This window comes from Pagrus pagrus (genome assembly GCF_965226575.1).
Source record: "Pagrus pagrus genome assembly, chromosome: 9".
Taxonomy (NCBI): Eukaryota; Metazoa; Chordata; class Actinopteri; order Spariformes; family Sparidae; genus Pagrus; species Pagrus pagrus.
In genome coordinates, this window is record NC_140193.1 from 331,498 (window position 1) to 353,866 (window position 22,369).

At 48.1% G+C, this 22,369-nt stretch overlaps 2 protein-coding genes across 2 annotated transcripts in view; one reads left to right on the forward strand and one right to left on the reverse strand.

The window, feature by feature from the left end:
- lcp1 (lymphocyte cytosolic protein 1 (L-plastin)) overlaps positions 1-11,792 on the reverse strand; it is a 12,644-nt gene extending 852 nt beyond the window's left edge. The window contains 17 exon segments of the mRNA XM_084362948.1: positions 314-438; positions 982-1,000; positions 1,002-1,103; positions 1,488-1,621; positions 3,291-3,405; positions 3,604-3,682; positions 3,864-4,059; positions 4,141-4,236; positions 4,326-4,468; positions 5,145-5,310; positions 5,397-5,478; positions 6,175-6,307; positions 6,635-6,758; positions 7,234-7,382; positions 7,687-7,767; positions 10,471-10,596; positions 11,049-11,792. Coding sequence (XP_084219074.1) covers positions 314-438; positions 982-1,000; positions 1,002-1,103; positions 1,488-1,621; positions 3,291-3,405; positions 3,604-3,682; positions 3,864-4,059; positions 4,141-4,236; positions 4,326-4,468; positions 5,145-5,310; positions 5,397-5,478; positions 6,175-6,307; positions 6,635-6,758; positions 7,234-7,382; positions 7,687-7,753 — 1,730 coding nt within the window. The 5' untranslated portion in view covers positions 7,754-7,767; positions 10,471-10,596; positions 11,049-11,792.
- A 4,454-nt stretch (positions 11,793-16,246) lies between these two features.
- On the forward strand, positions 16,247-22,269 carry LOC311262858 (GDP-Man:Man(3)GlcNAc(2)-PP-Dol alpha-1,2-mannosyltransferase-like). The gene is made up of 6 exons (XM_084362609.1): positions 16,247-18,820; positions 19,004-19,231; positions 19,426-19,430; positions 19,665-19,833; positions 20,266-20,906; positions 21,261-22,269. The coding sequence occupies exons 1-6, from the start codon at positions 18,765-18,767 to the stop codon at positions 21,542-21,544; spliced, it is 1,383 nt and encodes a 460-aa protein (XP_084218735.1). The 5' UTR covers positions 16,247-18,764; the 3' UTR covers positions 21,545-22,269.
- Positions 22,270-22,369: the final 100 nt, after the last annotated feature.

The following is a 22,369-nucleotide window of genomic DNA, read 5'->3' on the forward strand; positions in this document are numbered from 1 at the left end:
AGTAGATGTAGAGGGGGAGGTAGATGTAGAGTGAGGGGGTGTGGGGGGAGGTAGAGGGAGGGGGGTGTGTGGGGAGTAGATGTAGAGGGGGAGTAGATGTAGAGTGAGGGGGGTGTGGGGGGAGTAGAGGGGGAGGGGGGTTGGGGGGAGTAGATGTAGGGGAGGGGGGTGTGGGGGGAGTAGATGTAGAGGGAGGGGGGGGGGGTGTGGGGGGGAGTAGATGTGGGGGGGTGTGTGGGGGGGAGTAGATGTAGAGGGAGGGGGGTGTGGGGGGGAGGAGGGGAGGAGGTGTAGAGGGGGGGGGTGCACTGACTTGGCGTTGTTGAGCTTCTCCTCCTCCGTCAGGTCTTCAGTCTTCAGCAGGTCGTATCGGATCGACCCGGGCTGGATGGCGTCGATCAGGTCCAGGACCGGCAGGCTGCTGCTGATGGAACCGTCCTGCACCAACAGAACATTTCAGTGATCACTTCAACCCTGTCATGTTACGCTCCTCCTGATTGGCTGTGTCTGAAATCCCTCACTACTCAGGGGTCCAACATAGTGGACTATACATTGAGCTCATCGGCAGAAAGAAAAAAGCACTTTCGGACACTCAGGCGCCGTTAATCACGTCATGCTGTCGCACAGTTGAAATATGCAGCGAAATGCCCGAAGAAATTTTCTGGCAATGCATGATGGGATATCTTGCTTCGGTTGTGACCATCGGATGTTCACTACATTTCGCGGTGCATTGTGGGACACTGAGTGCACTATATCCTGATCACTATACATTCGGACACCACTACAAAATGGCGTAGTCACTATATAGTGATTGGGGGGTGATTTCGGACACAGCCTTCGACCCACTGGAGGGAGCTCAGTGTGATGTCACAGTGTGATGTCACAGTGTGATGTCACAGATTCTAATCACATCTAGGTCAATAAAATATCCTTCAAGTGTGTGTGTGTGTGTGTGTGTGTGTGTGTGTGTGTGTGTGTCACCTTGAAGCTGCTGATGGTTGGTTTTCCCGGCCTGCCTCAGTGTGTCGTTGACCCAGCCCACGATGGTGTCATCATTCACCTTCTGCCCGTCGCCCAGCTCCTCCAGGATGTTCAGGGTGTACCTGAGGACAGACGGGTCATGATGTCACCGCACAGGTCATGATGTCACTACAGACAGCAGCCTTTATCCAAACTAGCAGCAGGACACCGTGTCCGTCTGTCTGTGGTTCAGACTGCAGCGTCTCATTGACTGGCGACTGGATGAACCGGTCTGTGAGCTGAACAGACTGATGACGGTTTGACCCAACAGAACAATCTGAGCCTTTAGAACTGCTGCTGGTGTCGACTGCAGGAACAAAGAAAACGCTGCAGACTTTTGTAAATTAAATTTAAGATCTTCATCTTTTTCAAACTGAAAAAAGAGCTGCAGCGTCACTACAACCAGGTCAGAGGTCAGAGGTCACACAGGCTCTGACCTCTGACAGACAGGTGAGCAGTGTTGTTACCTCCTCATGAGCCTGCACAGCAGAGCGAGGGTGAGGGTTCGATTCCCTGCGTTCAGGTCCTGACCTGCGATGCCCACCAGAGAGAACTTGGCCTCGTTCTTCCCCAACTCCACGGCGTAGTTACAGTTCTCCAGCTGCGACACAAACACTCACTTACTTTAGTTACATGTTAGTTTTAGTTTGCCACACAAACAGCAGGTGATTGTTAATATTTAACGGGGACGGCTCAATGGGAGCACCACCCTGCCCCTGCCCCGACACACCACCCTGCCCCGAGCCCCTGCCCCGACACCCTGCCCCTGCCCCGACACACCACCCTGCCCCTGCCCCGACACCCTGCCCCTACCCCGACACCCTGCCCTGCCCCGACACACCACCCTGCCCCTGCCCGACACCCTGCCCTACCCCGACACCCTGCCCCTGCCCCGGACACACCACCCTGCCCCTGCCCCGACACCCTGCCCTGCCCCGACACCCTGCCCTGCCCCGCCCTGCCCCGACACACCTGCGTACACCTCCCAAAGGACATTGTTATTGTTGACGCCTTAACCATAACTGACGTTTCTAATTCTCCGACTGCCTCTGATCCAGTTATCTTGCTCCTCTCCTACAACTGTCTTTTTTATAACTGTATTAAAGTAAAGAGTAAACACTGCCTTTGAGTTTGTGTGCTGGGTTTTCTCATGTTTCTCACAACACACTGCAGCAGGGTCACTTTAAGTCACATGACCGCTTGGAGTTTTTACCATCTAAATTCCTTGAAGAGTTCATCAGCTGATATTCGCCTCACAGATATATCGGCATCTGTGTTTATATTGTCCGATATGAAAACCTTATATTTAAAAACTGTAATGCAGAGAAACATGCTCGGGCTAATTTAAGATTGGTGTAATGACAGTTTGTCCAGCAGAGTGCGCTTCAACGGGGGATAAAACAGCTGGTGTCATGAAATGTAACAGCGACCTGACTAACGGTTAAACTATAAACCAGCACCAACATGACATAAGGCACCATGTTCTGAACAGACACTGAAAACACAAAGTCACATTTTAGTTTTACAACAAGCAAACTTGTTGTGCTCCTCGACACGAGAGGCGAGTCCACCACAAGCTGCTCTATGACGTCACGTCTGCTACAGGTTTTGTTCCGCCCTCCGCACGGCGTCATACCATGAATGGGTAAAGAGAACCCAGCAGAACGTTTCAGAACCGAGCCTTTTGTCTGCCTGATTTTGTTGACCTGGTCGTTTTTCGTTTTTATACAATCAGGAGTCTGCACAGGGTGTTTTATTTTGAAAATTGACCGGATGCTCTATGGTTCCTGTGTCTCTGACTTCCTGCCAGCGTGATCTGCTCTGTGCAGCTTGTTGTGGCTTCCGTCAAAAATCGACCAGGCAGCCGAGACGCAAAGCGGCCGTGCACGGCTGGACTCCGCTGTGCGCCGTCGATCGCAGCCGCTTGTGGTTTGTAACACACGTTCTGCTACTGGGGGGTGGAGAGTGATGGCAGGTTAACACGGGGGACGGCATCCCCCTCACCCCCCCTCATCACCCCTCACCCCCCTTCATCACCCCTCACCCCCCTCACCCCCCCTCATCACCCCTCACCCCCCCTCATCACCCCTCACCCCCCCTCATCACCCCTCATCACCCCTCATCACACTCACCCCCCACCCATCCCCCCTCACCCCCCCTCCCATCCCCCCTCATCACCCCTCACCCCCCATGGCGTCATTGTGAGCCTGTTAGCATGCTAATGTTAGCATTTAGCTCCGAGCTTTAGCCTTCAGTTAGCATCATCGTACCTTCTTCATGTTGCTGCCCAGTTTGGGGTACGGAGGTTTGTTGACTCTGTCCCAGTTCACCGGGACCTTTATCTTCTCGTACAGCTGGAAGATCACCAGGGCGTCATCGATGTCTCTGTGACACACACACACACAGATCACTCTTATGTCATATTATCAGGTGTTTTGTTCCACCTGCTGCTGATTTTGAAGACAGGAAGTGACTTTTATTGTGGAGACTGTTGATCTGAGCTGAGGGTTCATCACTGAGGATGTAGCTGCTCCAGATGTGAGCAGGTGAACAGATCTGTGGTCAGAGTGGGGACGTTCTTACGCGTAGAGGTGGTTCACTCGAGGATTCACTCCCAGAGAGTTCATCCAGTTCCTGAAGGTTCGCTCCTCCCTCGTTTCACCTGCAGGAGGAAACATCAGTGAAGACAGCTGGCTTCATTTTTATTACAGTATTTCACAGGATTATTATGTTGTTGTATTTGTAAGTAATCTAATCTGAGAAGTAACTAGTAGCAGAGTAAAAGTACTTCCTCTGACATGAAGTGTAGTAGAAGTAGTGTACTACTCAGGAGTGTGACGGACCTTCGATGGAGCTCCAGTCGATGTCCTGGTTCTCGGGTTTCTTCAGAGCCGGGTACTTGTTGAACAGGTTGGCGACAAACGCCAGGTTAAGTTTGGGGTTGCCGCGGACGACGTCTGTGGGCATGACGAACTGTCTGCAGCCGAGCCGGTCGGCCTGATCCAACATGCACTCGGCTCGCTGCAGGTCCTCTTTCTCCTGCAGAGAGACGACGAGGACGTCAACACGTGTTGATATAAAATATTATTACTCCTTTAAATAATAAAGGACGAGTCTCACTCTGAGCCCCGACATGTCGATGGCGATGGGGGGGATCCCCTCGTCGTCTCCTTTAGGTGCCACCTGGTTCAGCAGGTTGTAGTACGCCTTCGAGTCCTGAAACACACACACACAGTTTCAGAAACAGCCTCACACATGAGAACAGACTGAAGGGATTTGACCTCTGGCAGAAGAAATAATCAAACCTTGATGTCCGAGCTGAAGTTATTGATCCTGCCAGCACCGGCCTCCTCCAGGTGATAGTTGGCCCAGCGCAGCAGCAGCTCCTCAGGGGACAACTTCATCAGATCCTCCAGAGACTCTCCATCACGCAGCAGAGCCACCAGAGCTGCGCACACACGCACACACACACACACACGTTCACATTTAATCCACTCATCTCTTCACAGTTAATGTGAAGTTGTAGCCTGCAGTCAGTTAGCTCAGCTTAGCACAAAGACTGGAAACAGAGGGAAACAGCTACCCTGGCTCTGTTCAAAGGTAATAAAACCAACCAGCAGCTCTAAATCTCCTCATTAACACAATATATCTTGTTTTTTAGAGTAAAAACAAGTTGTAGATTTACATGTGGGACTGTTTCCTGTCCGGGTGCAGTGACTTCCTGGAGTCTCTGCTAGTTGCGAATAACCAAACAAAAATAACTGCTTCTGGTTGGTGGATTTTTAGACCAAGCCAGGCTAGCAGCGCCCTCTGTCCCAGTCTTCATGCTAAGCTAATCTAACAAGCCGAGCTCCAGCTTCAGTCACTGTTCAGACTTCAGTAGTGTTGATTTCCTCATCTCTCTCAGACGGAAGTAAATGAGAACGACTCTAAAGTCTGAGAACACAGTTTTATAAGACGAGTGCTGTTCTTATTATTCTGTCCATGTAGATATATACCAAGAGAGAGAGAGAGAGACACACACACACACACACACACACACACACACACACACACACACACACACACACACACACACACACACACACACACACACACACACACACACACACACACACACACACCTTCGTTCTTGCTGAGCTCGATGTCAGCGAACAGTCCGATCTTGATGACCTGCCACAGCAGACCCAGGACCAGGTGCTGCCGGCCCTCCTTCAGGTCCTCCGCCCCGATGTTGACCACGTGGCAGCCGATGGCAGACGCAGAGTTCAGGGCCAGGTTCAGGTTCTCCTGTTGGATCGGACAGAACCACACGGGATGTAAAGACATGTACAGATGATGTCATCAGACTGCCTCAGACTTCCTGTCAGTCTCACCTGGATGGTGAAAGGTGTGAGCTTCTTCTTGTTGATGGTTCTCTCATCGATGGTGTCGGGCACCGACAGGTTGATCATCTTACTGACGGGTGACAGGTGACAGGTGACAGGTTCGACAGTTAGGAGGTGTTCACACAATAAAACACAGCGTGACATCACTTGAAACAAGACTGTAGCATTTTGGGAAATACACTTTTTACTTTGTTCCTCAGAGGATCTTCAGATTGATGCTCTCTGCTCTTCAAAGCTAAAGCCAGCAGAAGGTTAGCTTAGCTTAGCATAAAGACTGGAAACAGCTAGAGTAAGAAACTCTGCCAGCAGCGCTACAGCTCATTAATTAACACGTTACATCTCGTTTCTTTAATCTGTTTGTATCTGGTTCATGTGAGGAGACCAGAACACGAATATAAAACTAAACTAAACTAAACAAGACATCACATGTTGGTCTGTGAGCTTACCATTACACAAAACCAGGCTAGCTGTTTCCAGCCTTTATGCTAAGCTAAGCTAACTACCTCCTGACTCCAGATCTGTGATGAATACACACATAAGAGAATTTTCTAAATTGTTCAACTACCCCTGGAACAATGGCCGCCTGTCAGGGTTAATCAGAGTGAACTTGATTTTTTCCAGTCTTTATGCTAAGCTAGGCTAAGCTAGGCTAACATGCTGCTGTGTTGTAATGTGAGATGTGATGTGACCACCTGACTCTCAGTGAAAGAGCGAGGAAGCAGCTCGTCGTTGTGAACAGATCAGACAGTTGTAAAGCAGAAGGTACCAGAGGACGATGCCGTCTCCCATGCCGGTGAACAGGTCGTTGGTGGAAGGATCCATGGGCAGAACATGTTTACAGTCTCCGTCCTTCTCCAGAGCTTTATTGATCCAGTTCACAAAGGCCACCTTCTCCTCCTCTGCAGAGGGAAGACATCACACATCAGACCACAGCCAACATCTGTCTGATCCGTCAGAGACAGAACAACCATCACGTCTCCTCTGGGTTTATAAAGTGTCCTGTAATGCTCAGAGCTTCTGTTGATCAGTTCACATGTCCTGTCACCAGAACCTCAGAATTCAATCCAATCCACTGAATCCAACAGTCGCTCTCATTATCAACACATCTGATGATTATCAGACGTCTTATAACTCATGATGCTGCTGATTTAAATAGATGACTTAATGCTGATCAACTGATTGATTGATTGATTGATTGATCGGATCTGATGTATGATGAGCAGAACCTGAGTATGAGTGCTGGGTGCCCGTCTGCTCCGATGTTCCCGCCACGCTACAGATTCCCTCCTTCTTATTGATCGCCTTCCTGAAGGTCTTGGCCACCTCGCTGCTCTTCAGCCCGTGAACGATCTGAACGTGACACAGAATCAGTACTGAACGTGTTGATGCCACAGACGGGTCGGAGGAGAACAGGATCACTGACTGACCGCTGAGGGTCCAGACAGAACCGTCAACTACAGAAACATGTTGAGCCTGCGCCAGTCAGCTGATCAGATGTGTTTCACAACAACAGTACATTTACTCGACTACTGTCCCCGAGTCCAACCTGCAAATACGTATATTTAATGCAAGTTCTGATGAAATACAAAGTACTGCAATACTGTTAAATATATCATGTGAGTACTTTAACTGAAGTAAATCATGCGAGTACTTCAGAGTCACTCAGTGAGTCTGTCAACACTAAATATTTATATATTTAACATAATAAAGATAAAAATATCAAGTTGTGTCCAACGAGTAGATTTAAAACCAACGAGACGATGAACAACAGAAGAAGACTCCTGACACTGTGTTGGTCTGTGTGACCTTTGACCTGTGGGCTCACCTGAGTGAAGTCCTGGAAGGTGAGCTGGCTGCTGGTCTTGGTCAGCTCCTGGACGATCTCTCGGACTCTGTATCCGGGCAGAGACAGGTTAGCGGCTCTGAACAGCTCAGTGAGCTCGTCCTTACTGATGAACCCGTTGTTGTCCACATCTGGAGGAGGAGAGGTCAGAGGTCAGAGGTCACACACAGGGAACAGACTTCAGTACCACTTTCAAAGAGGCCCGTTATCTTCATTTAAACCTGGTTAATCCTCGAGCGGATCTTTTTACTGAACTCTGTGGGTTCAAACAGTTCTGACAGTCTGACCTGGGATCAGTCCGTCTCAGGACCACCAGGTCCATTTTCATCTAAATATTCTGATATCTGATTCTTCTCTTAGTTGAATAAAAACAGGTCAGTAGTTTGAAGACAGAGCGTCAGTAACAGGAAGTGACGTCAGCCTCAGCTCTCTCACCGATCTTAGAGAAGGCCTCTCTGAGCTCCTCCTCCTCCTCTGGAGAGATGGTCACGGGGGCGGCCATGTCAGATCCTGAAACTGATACAGAACAGATATCCTGTGATTAGATAGAGAACGTTGTGAGGTAATCAGAGCAGCGAGTACATTCGAGTACAAATACAATCGCAGATACAGAAACAGTAAAGTGAGCAGAGACGTGTTGAGTGCAGCAGAGGAGGAAGTGATGACACTCCTGATTCTGGTCACACTTCTCACTTCTGCTGCTCTTCACTTCCTGCTGCTGCTCTTCACTTCCTGTCTGACAGAACAGTGTTCGTCTGTTCCTGCTCTGTGATCAGATCTGATCGCCTGCAGGACACACAGGAGGATCAACAGTCTTCACTTGTCTGTCTGAGTCCTGATGGACAGAACCAGGTCGGACAGTCCCCCCAAAAAACAACAATAAATGAATATAATTATTATATTATATGTATTGTACATAAAATCCCTCAGCAGCCTGAAATGACTCAGTCTCTCCAGATTAAAGTTGAGCGGTTCAACATGTCACATCACATCAGACAACCAACAGAGCATGAAGTCACTTTTTCCCTCGTTGAAGTGTTGAAGTGGAACGACTTCGTGTGTGCAGCCAGTCTCAGGTTCAACTGGAGAACAGGTTCACACTCAGAGCTGATGTTAAACAATCTGGACTGAAAGGTCCAATTAACACCAATGAATAGTTCTTGTACCACCTGGAGACATGAGAGCAGAAGAGACTCAACAATATGATGTTCAGAGAGACGAGCTGCAGAGGAGGAAGAGATCACATGACCTCGTTTATTTCAGTCCGATGATTCACTGAGTGTGTGTGTGCGCGTGTGTGTGTGTGTGCGTGTGTGTGTGTATGTGTGTGTGTGTGTGTGTTTGTGTGTGCGTGCGTGTGTGTGGGCAGAGTTTACATGAACACACACACATCATAAAGAAAGAGGATGTTAAGAAAGAGTTGGTTTGTTACAGAAGATTTCATCCTGATTCAACTTCCTGCAGCGGCAGCAACAACCAGCTGACGTCCAACACATGTTCATCACTTCATCTGCAGATGTTCATCACTTCATCTGCAGATGAAAATATTCAATCAAATCAACAAACTGACTTCAGTTTTTCTCTTATTTCCAACATTATCTGAAGAGTGAGGATGTGACCAGGCTGCATGATGTCACTGAATATAAATATAAAGTTATAGTTAACCCTGCTGCTGCTGTGTGTGTGTGTGTGTGTGTGTGTGTGTGTGTGTGTTGGGGGGCTGTGTGCTCCTCTGTAACGGACCTGAGGAACAACAACCAATGACTTCAGTTCCTCCTGATGCACCAAGCACAGCAGCTACTGATGATGCATGCAGCTAGCAGCTAGCACTGTTAGCCGTTAGCATGTACACAGCTCCGTCAGTCGACTACAGACAACGCGATGAATCACAGTTTGTTCTCAGCTCAGATAAACTTTCACACGTCAGCTTCATATTAATAATTAATTAATAATGTTTCTGAGTTCAGACTGAACATGAAACTGACGAGTCTTTGATATTTAATCACTTCCTGTCAGTCGAACTTCTCAGGAACTACAAGATTTATTTTATCTTTGACATCAAGTCCATCAGAGTCACACACTCAGTGTGTGTGTGTGTGAATATATATATACATCTATATACACACACGTCTATATATACATATATACATATACATATATACATATATATACATATATAGACGTGTGTGTATATAGATGTATTATATTTGAATGATTAATTAATCATATCATCTATAAAATATCAACAAATGAAAAATGTATCAAGTCAAACTTTTCATTAACTGTCACAAAGAAAATCCACGTTTGATGTTTGAACTGAACGATTCATCGTCATCATTCAAATATTAATGAACAAAGTTTCTTTGATTGATTAACTGATTAAACAGAACAACTGGACCTTCTGATGAGAACAAGCAGCAGAACACAAACACTGAAGCAGAACTATCAGACTGTATTGAGTTCACTACTTGAGTAAATGTACTTAGTTACTTTGCACCACAGGTTGTCAGTGAACTTCCATATTAGTCGCTGTGAGTGACTGAAGATCATGTGACTGAATCATCAGAGCGGAGGCCTCGGCCCGCTCAGCAACACGTGGACCCACATCTCCTCGGACCTGCTCAGCACCAAGTATCACAACTAAAAGTATCGGAACTAATAAAGTATCAGAACTAATAAAGCATCAGGACTCGTGAAGTACCAGGACTCGTGAAGTACCAGGACTCGTGCTGTGTAACAGACTCTTGTGGGGTTTCAGCAGTTGAAGCTGACCACAGCTTCCTGTTCAGCAGCTCTGCAGAGGTTCAGCTTCTCCTTCCTCCTGCAGCCTCGCTGCCTCCAGCTACTCTCAACTTCACTCTACAACTTTTAAATGACTTCTGACAAACACACGAAGTTACAACATCAGCAGAAACATCAGAACTTTGAAGGCTCTGCTGTTCTTCTGCTGTTCTTCTGCTGTTCTTTGTGTTTGAGCAGCGAGACGATTAACGAGCTCAGCTGACAGTGAACACAACTCACATCTGGATCATTAAAATGTAGTATGAAGGAGTAATGCAACAACATGACATCACACACACACACACACACACACACACACACACAGTAACACTGTCCCACACACGTACAGAATAAAGGCCTCCCCTTAGATGTGTCTTATCCCACCGCGATGCCTTCAGGAACACCTGTGGGAGGAGAAAACTCTGACCTGTGAGTTACCTGAGAGGTGAGCGGAGGCTGCAGGTGTCTGTCTGTCCGTCTGTTGCTCGGCTCGTCCGTCTGCTGCTCACTTCTCCACAGGCAGCGCTGAGTCGCTCTGAAGGGCGACAACGCATCTATTCAAATCTACGAGGAAGGAAGTGACACATCGCTCAGACAGGAACCAAAGCGTTTTGTCTTTATAAGGCAATGAGGCTGCTGGTGAAGGTGAGCCCCCGCTGAGGGCCAGGACCGGATCAGAGGGCCAGGACCGGTTCAGAGGGTCAGGACAGCGGCAGGTTCAGGTGTCACACACTGAAATCTGATGAGCAGCGTTTATTCAAACACTGTGTTCATCTGCTGTGGAGTCACCTGGTCTCCACAACATAAACCTGCAGACTCTCTCAGTCACAGCAGAAGGTCAGACTCTGAGCTGATTATTGATCATTATTATTGATTATTGCAGCTCCAGTTACCATGGTGATGGACTGTGTGGAGGTGTGTCACCTTCTGTCTTCATCACCAACCGTTCGCTGTCATTATAATCACTGCAAGGCTAACAGAGCTAACTAAGCTAACATCAGGGCAGCCGGACTCACCTGTGGACCTCAGGTAACTTCAGGTGTTCTCTGTGCTGACGTCATCCTCACACTGTAGACTGTGTGTCGCAGCTGCTCTCATCATCTCTGTTCAAACGGCTCTGTGTGTGTGTGTGTGTGTGTGTGTGTTTGTGTGTGTGTTTGTCGGCTTCAGGCACTCCTGGCTATGCTAACAGTACCGAGCTAGCTACGTGAGCCACCTGAGTTTGGGCCAATCGGGAGCAGGTGTGGAGTTTGAGACCAGACTGAGCTGATTGGTTGATTTCTGTCCGTCACGTGTGAGACGGCGGAGGAGGATGACGACATACACGTACACGCAAACGCGGGCACACACGCGCGAGTCTTATGGTGCGTTCCAGGTGCACTCGGAACTCGGGAAAAACGACCACTGACAAGGAAAAGTGACACGGAACTAAAACTTTGTCAAGATCCGTGTAGTCCGAGTTGAGCGACACAGGTGACGTCACAGCAGCGGTGTTGGTGGTTTTAATGAAGGAGCCACAGAAGTGACGCTATGTTAGCTGTGTTAGCTATGTTAGCCGATGACCGCGTTAGTAGCATTAGCTTAGCTAGCTAACTTATAAGTTATGCCTGCAGTAAAGCAGTTTTTTCCCGTGTATGAATATTTAAATACAAATACTATGAGTCATGACTCGACATTCGTCCCCAGCTGTTACTGTGACCGGTGGAGAAACGCTGAGTCAGCATGTTCTTCTGTTTTCTTCCGGGTCAGAAAGTTCGGCCCGTAACTCCGCCCACATTTCTCAACGTGTTCACTCCATTCAAACACCAAAGTTCATCTCAGTTGGGACTCGACCGCGTCTGTTTCTCTCCCTCACATCGTTCAACGTTTCAGCAGATTACAGAATGTTCAACAAATCCCACATTTCACACTTTTTCAAGCGTTTTCAAAACTCATCTAGTCATTCACACTTCCAGATAGAAACTCCATTCAAACTCTGAAATGTTCCACTATGTGTCTACATTAAATCTTGTATTCATCTCTCTCACAGCATTCAGACTTTTTGCACAGTCGCAGTTCAAACATCGGTAACTTTTCAGCCACCTTCAGATGTTTGCATTGGTGTGTATGTGGTGGGATGTTGAGAGCCACAGTGGAGGAGCCACCACCACCTTGCTTCCACAATTTTCACTCCAGCAGAAAAATATACATCAGCTTGTAGGAAAATCCGTGCCGGTCGCTAGAGTGGTTCTCTGGAGCCAATCGGACACAAACTCTTGGCTCAGTGGGCGTTTACCTGAAAGCAACACCGACCGACTGCCGCATCGAGTCCCATGAACCTGAGAGGAAAAATATCTGGAGGCAGAAACACATCCACTTTTCTGAACTGCTCCACAAGACACATTTTTGACCACACACACAAAAAATTTCACTAAATGTTGACAAGACTCTCACAGTTTGGACCATGTCATTATTTGAGTGATAGCAGTTACTGTTTTGGAGGGAGAAGCATGTTAATGTGAGGTGAACCTCAGCAGAAATCACTATTAAATCAACTCCCACAGTCCGTTACCGCGACCACCCTGGTTACCGTCACCGTGGCAACCGAGATCAACTGGGCCAACACAGAGAGACAGATTTATCAATGAGTCAGTTTACTACACCCAGTGTATTACAGACTATATTTCCCAACATTGTAACTATATTTAACTATTATCTTTTCATTCATTCGAGCCTGAATCTCCATCTGAATATCTAAATGTTCCCAATCACTGACACATTGACGTTTATTTCACTGTTCAGTCCCATTCAGAGTATTTGATCCATTCTCACTGTAACATCTCTTCATACTCCTGTTTGACTCACAGCTTATATTCTATTTTTAATCTTCATTCTCACCCAACTATTAGGAGCTTCATTGTCTTCAGACGAGACTTCAAATAAATTCAAGCCACCAATTCAGTTCGGCCTCAGCTTTTCAACAAACCCTACATTATTCACAGTTTTTAGATATTCTGGACATTATTCAGAGTTTTCACAGCCAGCAGTCCGCTGGCGTCAGCTTCTCAACAGGGAGCATTCACAACCGCAAGTTCTTCAGGACTTGCCTTCTCTAGTTTAGCATTTGTTTTTTATTAATAACTCTTTATAAGAAACAGTCCTGTATTCAGAAATATACTAAAAGTACCAAAAGTAAAAGTCCTCATCATAATAGTATTAGTTAGTAGAATAAAACTGGCTGCACAAACAAATTAAATGTACGAAGCTATTCTGAAACAGGCCCCGAGTCCTGATGCTCCCGATGCTCCCGATGCTCCTGACGGTCCTGATGCTCCTGATGCTCCTGACGGTCCTGATGCTCCTGATGCTCCTGATGCTCCTGATGTTCCTGACGGTCCTGATGGTCCTGATGCTCCTGACGGTCCTGACGGTCCTGATGCTCCTGATGCTCCTGACGGTCCTGATGCTCCTGATGTTCCTGACGGTCCTGATGCTCCCGATGCTCCCGATGCTCCCGATGCTCCTGATGGTCCTGATGGTCCTGATGCTCCTGATGGTCCCGATGCTCCTGATGGTCCTGATGCTCCTGATGTTCCTGACGGTCCTGATGCTCCCGATGCTCCTGATGGTCCTGATGCTCCCGATGCTCCCGATGCTCCTGATGGTCCCGATGCTCCCGATGCTCCCGATGGTCCTGATGCTCACGATGGTCCCGATGCTCCTGATGGTCCCGATGCTCCCGATGCTCCTGATGGTCCTGATGCTCCCGATGCTCCTGATGGTCCTGATGCTCCCGATGCTCCTGATGGTCCCGATGCTCCCGATGCTCCTGACGGTCCTGATGCTCCTGATGGTCCCGATGGTCCTGATGCTCCTGACGGTCCTGACGGTCCTGATGCTCCTGATGGTCCTGACGGTCCTGATGGTCCTGATGCTCCTGATGGTCCCGATGCTCCTGATGGTCCTGATGCTCCTGATGGTCCCGATGCTCCTGATGGTCCTGATGCTCCTGTCCTATCAGAAAACCAGAGCCTCAGGTCAACCACGCCTCATCTGAATCTTCTCAAACCTTCTCAACCGTCCTCTGAAAAGCTCCATTATCTGTTAGGATGTTTTTATTTATTGTTTTATGATTTATTGTGAATTAAAGACTTTGGCTCATCGTTGCTCTGAGTTGGACTGAGCTGATACTTCAGTTGGGTCCCGTCAACTTCACTAATTCACAAGCTTTATCTCATGTCTTTGATCCGTACACATGACAACACGTAGCACATCTCCTGTAACACTGCGACATGTTTAACACGTCAGGGTTTTGTACAGTCACACGAAGCTGATTCAACATGTCAGTGAGCGTCGGAGGTGCAGGTGGGTCATGTTGTGACCTCTGGACAGAGCCGGGCTGTTTCTGAAACATACACACTCACTCAGACCAAAGGTCCACAGAGGAAGTCAGTGCAGCCAGCAGCAGGACTGCAGGAGGCTCGTGTCGACATGGAGCTCACCTCCACTGTCTCACCTGAGCAGGTGACCTGACGGATCAGGGTGGGGGAGGTATGAGGGGATCCAGCAGCCGTGAAGCTGACAGCTCCGCCCCCCCGCCGACGGGTTCCCATGGAAACCAGCAGGGACCAGAGCGACACCTGCTGCTGGAGCTGCTCGGTCAGGTCGGACGGGTTTTACCTCCTCCACCCAGTTTCTGCCTCAGTGACTTCCTTCAGAGTCCAACTGGTTCCCAGCAGAGCTCCCAGTCTCCACCAGTCTGACACCACCCACAGCTGGCAGACGGAGGTTTGCAGCCGGACCGGGTCAGCTGTGAAGTCTACATCTGACTCGGTGCATCACATGAACACACGTTTGTCATGTCCCAACACACTTCACAGTTTGAAACATGGTCCACTTTATGTCTGTGACTCAGGTTATTATCATGCAGATACACTGAGGTCAACTCTGCATGTGAAACCTGATTCTGACTGACTTCTGCTTTACTGAAGTTCTGGAGACTTTACTTCTCCTATTTGTGTTTTAATGGTAATTTTATTAAAAGTGAGCTTTTGGAGAAGTTTGGAGAAAAAGAGAAGCAGACAGTGAGTCACGATGTCTCAAACCAGCTGATGTGAACAAACAGCTGATGGAGTTTAATATAAAGATATTTTCCAGCTGAACAGTGACGTGATGAAACAGCTCTGACGACACTGTGGGTTCATCTCTTACATTATGTGTTCGCGTTGTCTGGATGGTCCAAGATGAAAACCTGACAACAACATCCTGTTGTGTGTAAATGTGTGAATGTGGTGGAAAGTCACAGACTGACGTCGTGTTTGTTCTGTCTGTTCACCACTGACACCAACACACTCAGACCACAGTCCAGAGGAGGCAGACTGGTTTTGGTGTTATACTGAATTTATAGTGAGCAGCTGAACGTCAGCGCCTCCACCTGGCAGACAGGAGCAACATCTCATCACATCTACACCCACATGTCCTGACGGAGGCCCACCTCCACCACACACCCTGCTGTCTGCGGGGCTCTGCACTGATGGATGAACACGAGTGTTTTATAATAATATGTTGTCTGTCTAATACCTTTTTCTTTTGTTTTTAATCTTACACTTTATTATTTCTTACTTTTACTTTCTCAAAATAAAACTCAACCTCATCTAAAGCTGCTGACCAAAGTCATGGTAGACACTTAAAAATAAATATCATATAAATTGAATATGTCTGTGCTCACTGTTGCTTTTATAACCCTCATGAATGGTTTCCATGACAGCGGACAGTTAGGAGTTAAAACAAACACAGAACTTTAATATAATGATATAACTCTTGAATGAAAGGGCAACATTTATATATCAATAAATGGGGGAGGTGAGCAGAGGGGTGTTGCACAAAAGTAGGATAAAGAGATCCAGGAAGCGCGGCTTGACCTCGTCTGCTCGGCGCGGCTGTGTCCAGCCAGGTGTAGACAGTCCAGGTGCAGACAGTCCAGGTGTAGATAGTCCAGGTGTAGACAGTCCAGGTGCAGACAGTCCAGGTGTAGATAGTCCAGGTGTAGATAGTCCAGGTGTAGACAGTCCAGGTGCAGACAGTCCAGGTGTAGATAGTCCAGGTGTAGATAGTCCAGGTGTAGACAGTCCAGGTGCAGACAGTCCAGGTGTAGACAGTCCAGGTGTAGACAGTCCAGGTGCAGACAGTCCAGGTGTAGATAGTCCAGGTGTAGATAGTCCAGGTGTAGACAGTCCAGGTGTAGACAGTCCAGGTGTAGACAGTCGGATAAGTGCTGTTCAAACTTAAATAGACCTCGGGTCGCTCACAGGATCACTGATGGGAACATGGATAAGAGTCGCGCTTCGTATTTCACGGCTCTGAACAACAGCTCCTGATGGACTTGAAGAGGTGAAAGACATCATCAGAAAAAAGGCAATAATGATAATTGAAGAGAGAGAGAAAGCCTGGCAGACAACAGCGGACCGGCTTCATGCGTACAGTCCAAAACTGTACCATTAATAAACAGCTCCACTGGAACTGTCATGATCAGGCTCCAATTAAAGGACTAAAGGAGTCACTGTTCAGGTCCAATCAGCTGTGTGCACTTTGCTTTAAATGTGGCGTAGAGGTGCATGTTACTCAGGAAATGTAGAGTACGATGAAGTGCAAACAATTATCCACGTGTGTGTCACTGAATCTGATTTTCTCATGTTAGTTTTTATCTGTTTTATCTTTCTGTCCTTCATAAAGAACAAACCTGTCTGGACACAAAAGGACCTGCAGCACGTTTAATCAAACAAGAACATTTTGCAGGCTGGTCAGTGACTTTAAAGTAGATAACAGTGAACAGTGAGTGAACAGATCAGGTCTCTGCTGACATGTTGAGTGTCTGTATGATTGTGGCAGTTAAAAAAAGCCCACAGAACCGGCACAGGGGGCGGCCCACCGAGCCAGGATATGACCCAGCAGAGGAGCTGCTCTCCAGTTAAATAAAGGGAGGCCAGTGATGGAGGGATCCAGGGAGGGACAGTAACAGACTCTGTCCCAGCCACAGACACTGTCCGCTTCATACGAGGTACATACTGCAGTACTACTGCACATGGACACAATCAAATACATATATTATACTGTCTGACTGTCTGGGAACACGCTCGCACTGTTGGAGCCACCAGAACATGATCCGTTAGTATTGTACTGAAATCACAGGCTCGGTTTGTCCTGTGAAATCTTAATTAACTTCTCTCAGTACTTGTATGTAAATGCACTTCTGCAGATGAGGAGACTGTCGCTGGACTCCAGAAGGCTTCAGGTGTGTCAGTTTGATGGAAACATGCTGCTTATTTAGTCCATAAAGGATGTGAAGTCAGTGATGTGGTGCTAATAGAAAATATATGTGTAACAGGACCCAGATGCTGCAGTCTCCTCAGCAGCCTGGTCACATTGTGAGTGTTGGCTACAATAAGTCGACGTTATGCACAAATCCTGCTGCGCTAACTCACATTTCTTTTACAGACTTCACAAACTGTCAGAAGACTTTACGCAAAGCACCTGGAGAGACAGACGAGCTGGCAGACGTTAAGATAAAACAATAAAAAATTGAGATTAAACGCCGGACACTCAGGAAACTGGACCTGGAAATCCAGAAACTAGAAAGAAGTGAGTATTTCAGTGCCCACAGTAACCATAACTGCAATACTGTGTTTGAATATCTGTTGCTTTTGCTCTCTCTATTCCAGGATCCAAGCAACCGAGACACATGAGGACTGCTGAATTAAAAAGAAATTCAACTAGAAAACACTGTGGTGTCCTCCCTGCTTCATGAATGTGAAGTAAATTTAAAAGATAACCACCAATGCTGAACAAAATGCACACACACAGCAAACAGTAACGTTTGACCAGCAGTCTTCATTAGCACAGCAACATAACACGGCCTGAGTAATAATACGACCACTTGAATCAATACAAAGACTGTTGCAATTACAAACAGCCAACAGATTCAAATGAAATGACAACATGTAATATTTTAACGCAGGATAATTCAAATGGTGCAACACACTTAGAAAGACCATGGACACGCTGTAAAACACATCAACTCCTCAGGACTGACGGTGGAAACACAGGTGAAGCACCAGGATTAATGTTAGCCCGGCTGTTAGCCCGGCTGTTAGCCTGGTCAGGAGCCCGGCTGTTAGCCGCTGTTAGCCCGGCTGTTAGCCCGGTCAGGAGCCCGGCTGTTAGCCGCTGTTAGCCCGGCTGTTAGCCCGGTCAGGAGCCCGGTCAGGAGCCCGGCTGTTGGCCCGGCTGTTAGCCCGGTCTGGAGCAGGCTAGCTGCAGACCAGGCCATAGTAACTGGGCCGGGTTAAGTCTGACCTGCTTTCATGCAACCGACTTGAGGCTGAGTTCAGGAGGACCAACATGTCCCGGCTTAATCCCTCATCTTGGTTTTGTGTGATCCCCCTCAGGGTCAGAGTTAGGTGGGGTTTTGTTTAGATATATTTATTATTGTTGTTTTTCTTACTATCATCATTATTATTAATTACATGTATTCTAACAGAAACACGTTCAGCGAACACGACTCACTTATAATTCAGTTGTTATTTATGTTAAACATTGATCTGTGAAGAGAAACGTGTTCAAATTAATGAATAGTTCAATAAATGTCACGTGCCGATGACGTGGCGGTAAACAAACTCTGAGCCAATCACAGAGAGGCAGCTGGGTCAGCTGACAGCAGCTTCCGGCAGAGTGACGTCAGGTGTTGTGTTGTGAAGATGGCCGGACACGAACATCATCCTCGCTCCTCTCTGTGTCTCTGTGATGTCATGAGGTAATCTTCGATCATTCGACGTCACATTCACGGACTGTTGACCGGAAACAGCGTCACGCTGCTAACACGACAGCTAGCTTTAGCCTGGTAGCAGCTAAGTTGCTCGTGTGGCTGCTGTCGTCGGTCCCGGCGGTGTCTGACCCGTCCTCAGCCGGCTCACGGTCTCTGTCTGCCCCTCCGCAGGTTGTTGTGGTCCCTGGTGGTCCCCTGTGCCTACCTCAGCCTGCTGCTGACCCTCCTGCTGCTGCTGCTCCTGGTGGGGGTCCGCCTGTGGCTGCAGGGCCGCCGCAGGGCCCGCCGGGCTCAGGACGGAGGGCCCGCCGTGGCCTTCTTCCACCCGTACTGTAGCGCTGGAGGAGGCGGGGAGAGGGTCCTGTGGGGCTCCCTGAGGGCCCTCATGAACCGGTACCAGCCCACCTGACTCACACCACCGGGGTCCACATGTTGTCTGCTCTGGACTCACGCTAGCCACATACTGTTAGCCATGTAGTGTGCTGACTCTGCTCACTCCACCTTCTTCCTCATATCAAACTTGAATGTGTTAAATCCTCCATGTTTACTGACAGTCTGGTTCTTTGTGCTTGTTGCTGTTCTGTTCCCACCAGCAGCAGTGTGTTAACGTCCGTCTGATGTGACTCATCTTCAACTTCTGGCTCAGTTTGAGTTCAGAGTTAATATTAATATTACAAACGTTTATTCAAGTATAAATAAATAAAAATCATGTCTATGATAATCAGAGAATCTCGTTCAGATGACTGATCATCAGTTCTTTTGTGTTTTATAAGTTTAGTAAGTTATATATAATGTGTGTGTGTGTGTGTGTGTGTGTGTGTGTGTGTGTCAGGCTGGGAGGCTCTGACGGCCTTCGTTCCGGACCTGTACGTGGACTCGATGGGTTACGCCTTCACCCTGCCCATCTTCCGCTACCTGGGCGGCTGTAAGGTGGCGAGCTACGTTCACTATCCCACCGTCAGCACCGACATGCTGTCAGTGGTCAGAGAGAGGAACCCCAGGTAACACACACACACACTCACACACACACACACACACACACACTTTTTTATTTTTAATTACATTTATCTGTCTTTTATTTATTTTTGTCAAAATGAGTCAAACTCTTGTGTGTGAAAGTTTCTGACGTCACAAATCTTCAAGCCGAGAACTGAACCTAAAACACATATATACTATATATTATATATTATATACTATATACTGCTCACACTCACCTCCAGTACTTGGATAAAAAGATCAGGATTTGTCCACAAATTCCTCTTAAATCTGTTAAAACTTGATATAAACACTGACTGTTTGAAAAGCTCTGGTCAGGGTGAGAAAAACACTTTATTCTGATTTTGAGGCTGAAATGACGAGACGAAGTCTGAAGTCAAGCCGGTACTTTAAGAAAACCCCACTAACCTTCTGTGTTCCTCCTCTTGTGAGTCCAGATTCAACAACGCTGACATCATCTCCAGGAACCCGGTGCTGAGCGCGGTGAAGGTGGTGTACTACTGCTGCTTCGCCCTGCTGTACGGCCTCGTCGGCTCCTGCAGCGATGTCATCATGGTGAACTCCACCTGGACACTGGGACACATCCTGGCTCTGTGGCGCTCCCCGAGCCACACCAGCGTCGTCTACCCGCCCTGCGACGTCAGAGCCTTCCTGGACGTCCCGCTGGAGGAGGAGGAGGAGGACGACGTGGAGGAGGGCTGGGAGGAGCTGGGACAGGAGCTAGAGAGCGGAGAGGAGGACGGAGGAGGAGGAGACAGGAAGTGTCACGCCATCGTGTCGGTGGGTCAGTTCAGACCGGAGAAGGACCACCGGCTGCAGATCAGAGCCTTCAACAAACTGCTGGACAGGAAGGAGGAGGGGCCGGGGGGGCGGGAGTCTCTGCGGCTGGTGCTGATTGGTGGATGTAGGAACCAGGAGGATGAGGAGCGGGTGCTGCTGCTGCGGGGGCTCTGTGACGAGCTGGGCGTGTCCGACCGCGTCAGCTTCAAACTCAACGTGCCCTTCGAGGAGCTGAAGAGAGAGCTGGTGGACGCCACCATCGGCCTGCACACCATGTGGAACGAACACTTCGGGATAGGTGAGGACGCACACGCACGCATACACGCACGTACACGCACGCTACTCAGTCTTAAAGGTCAGACATGTTCATCTGTCGCATTCCTTCTCAAAAACGCCTCGGCCTTTGTTCTTCATGTTGTTGAGTTGAGTTCACACAGAACAACGCCTCCTCCACTTTCCTCGAGGTAACGTTTCATCTGGTCGTGTCGCTGTAACTTCAGGAGAGTCAGAGTCAGAGAGGAAGGAAGTCTGAGATTAGACAAAACATAATGAGAAGAGCATTTGAAAACACCTCGTCTGAGTCCCATGATGCCACACTGCTGCATGACATCATCAAACCATGTTATGACCTGTCTCTCTCCTCTGTCTCCAGGCGTGGTGGAGTGTATGGCTGCAGGCACCATCGTTTTGGCTCATAAGTCCGGCGGTCCGAAGCTGGACATCGTGGTCCCGTATGAAGGAGGACAGACGGGCTTCCTGGCCGACAGTGAGGACAGCTATGCCGCTGCCATGGAAGACATCCTGTCGCTGTCTCCGTCAGCCAGGCTGGAGATCAGACGTAACGCCCGGCGCTCTGTGGAGAGATTCTCCGACCAGGAGTTTGAGGCCTGTTTCCTCGCAGCGACCGAGTCCCTGATGACCAGACTGGAGCGATGAAGAGGAGCCTGGCCTGGAGTCCACCAGGAACCAGGACCCCATCTGTCCTGGGTGTTAATAGTCTTACACATGTATGGAGTGAAGCAGTGAGGGTCAGATTTAAACTTCAACACGTCAATAACGTGTGACTCGATTCCTCATACACCATTTAAACAGCAGAAGAAGAAGCTCCTGGTGGACTCAGAGCTTCTTATCCACTGACATGAAGAAACACAAATCAGGACTTTTCAGTGTCAGACTCAGGTGTTTGATTCTCACCTGTGGACAGGAGAGCTGGAAGGAAGACGACTTGTTACCAACACACAGAAAGATAAAGTTTGTCCCGTCTCGTGTGGACGGTGAGCAGCAGATCTGTGATCACACCTAAAGTTTTAGCACTCTGCTGTTCAGTTCACTCGTTGCAGTGATTCAAACATGAAGTCACATCATGTTCACCATTAAACTGTTGGTGTGACGTTGGGTTAAAGTTTAGCAGGTGAGCTTCAGGAAACTTTGATCAGTTAGACTGAAGTGAAACTTTGATGTCTTTAAATAACCTGTTTTGGAGTTTTTCTTCTCTTTTCATTCTGCTGTGCTGACAGTTTCCCCTTGTTTTCAGTCTTTATGCTAAGCTAGGCTAATATGAACCAATATGAACCATCTGGTCTGACTCTGGGGACAGACGGGAAGTATTTCTTACAATTTGTTCCTTTAAGGTGTTTAAATAAAGTTACATTCCAAAGTGAGCTACAGTTTTATATCCGGTCCACACTGAGGCGATGACGTGTCAGCGGACTGACCCTGGACAGACCGCAGGCTTGTGTTTGTGTTGAGCTGAGGGCCAAA

Excerpts from the sequence above, each read along its gene's own strand:
- LOC311262858 (XM_084362609.1), top strand. The coding sequence starts at position 18,765 with ATGGCCGGACACGAACATCATCCTCGCTCCTCTCTGTGTCTCTGTGAT. Across the intron at positions 19,834-20,265 it reads GTCAGAGAGAGGAACCCCAG|ATTCAACAACGCTGACATCA; the intron begins GTAACACACACA and ends TTGTGAGTCCAG. Across the intron at positions 20,907-21,260 it reads GAACGAACACTTCGGGATAG|GCGTGGTGGAGTGTATGGCT; the intron begins GTGAGGACGCAC and ends CTCTGTCTCCAG.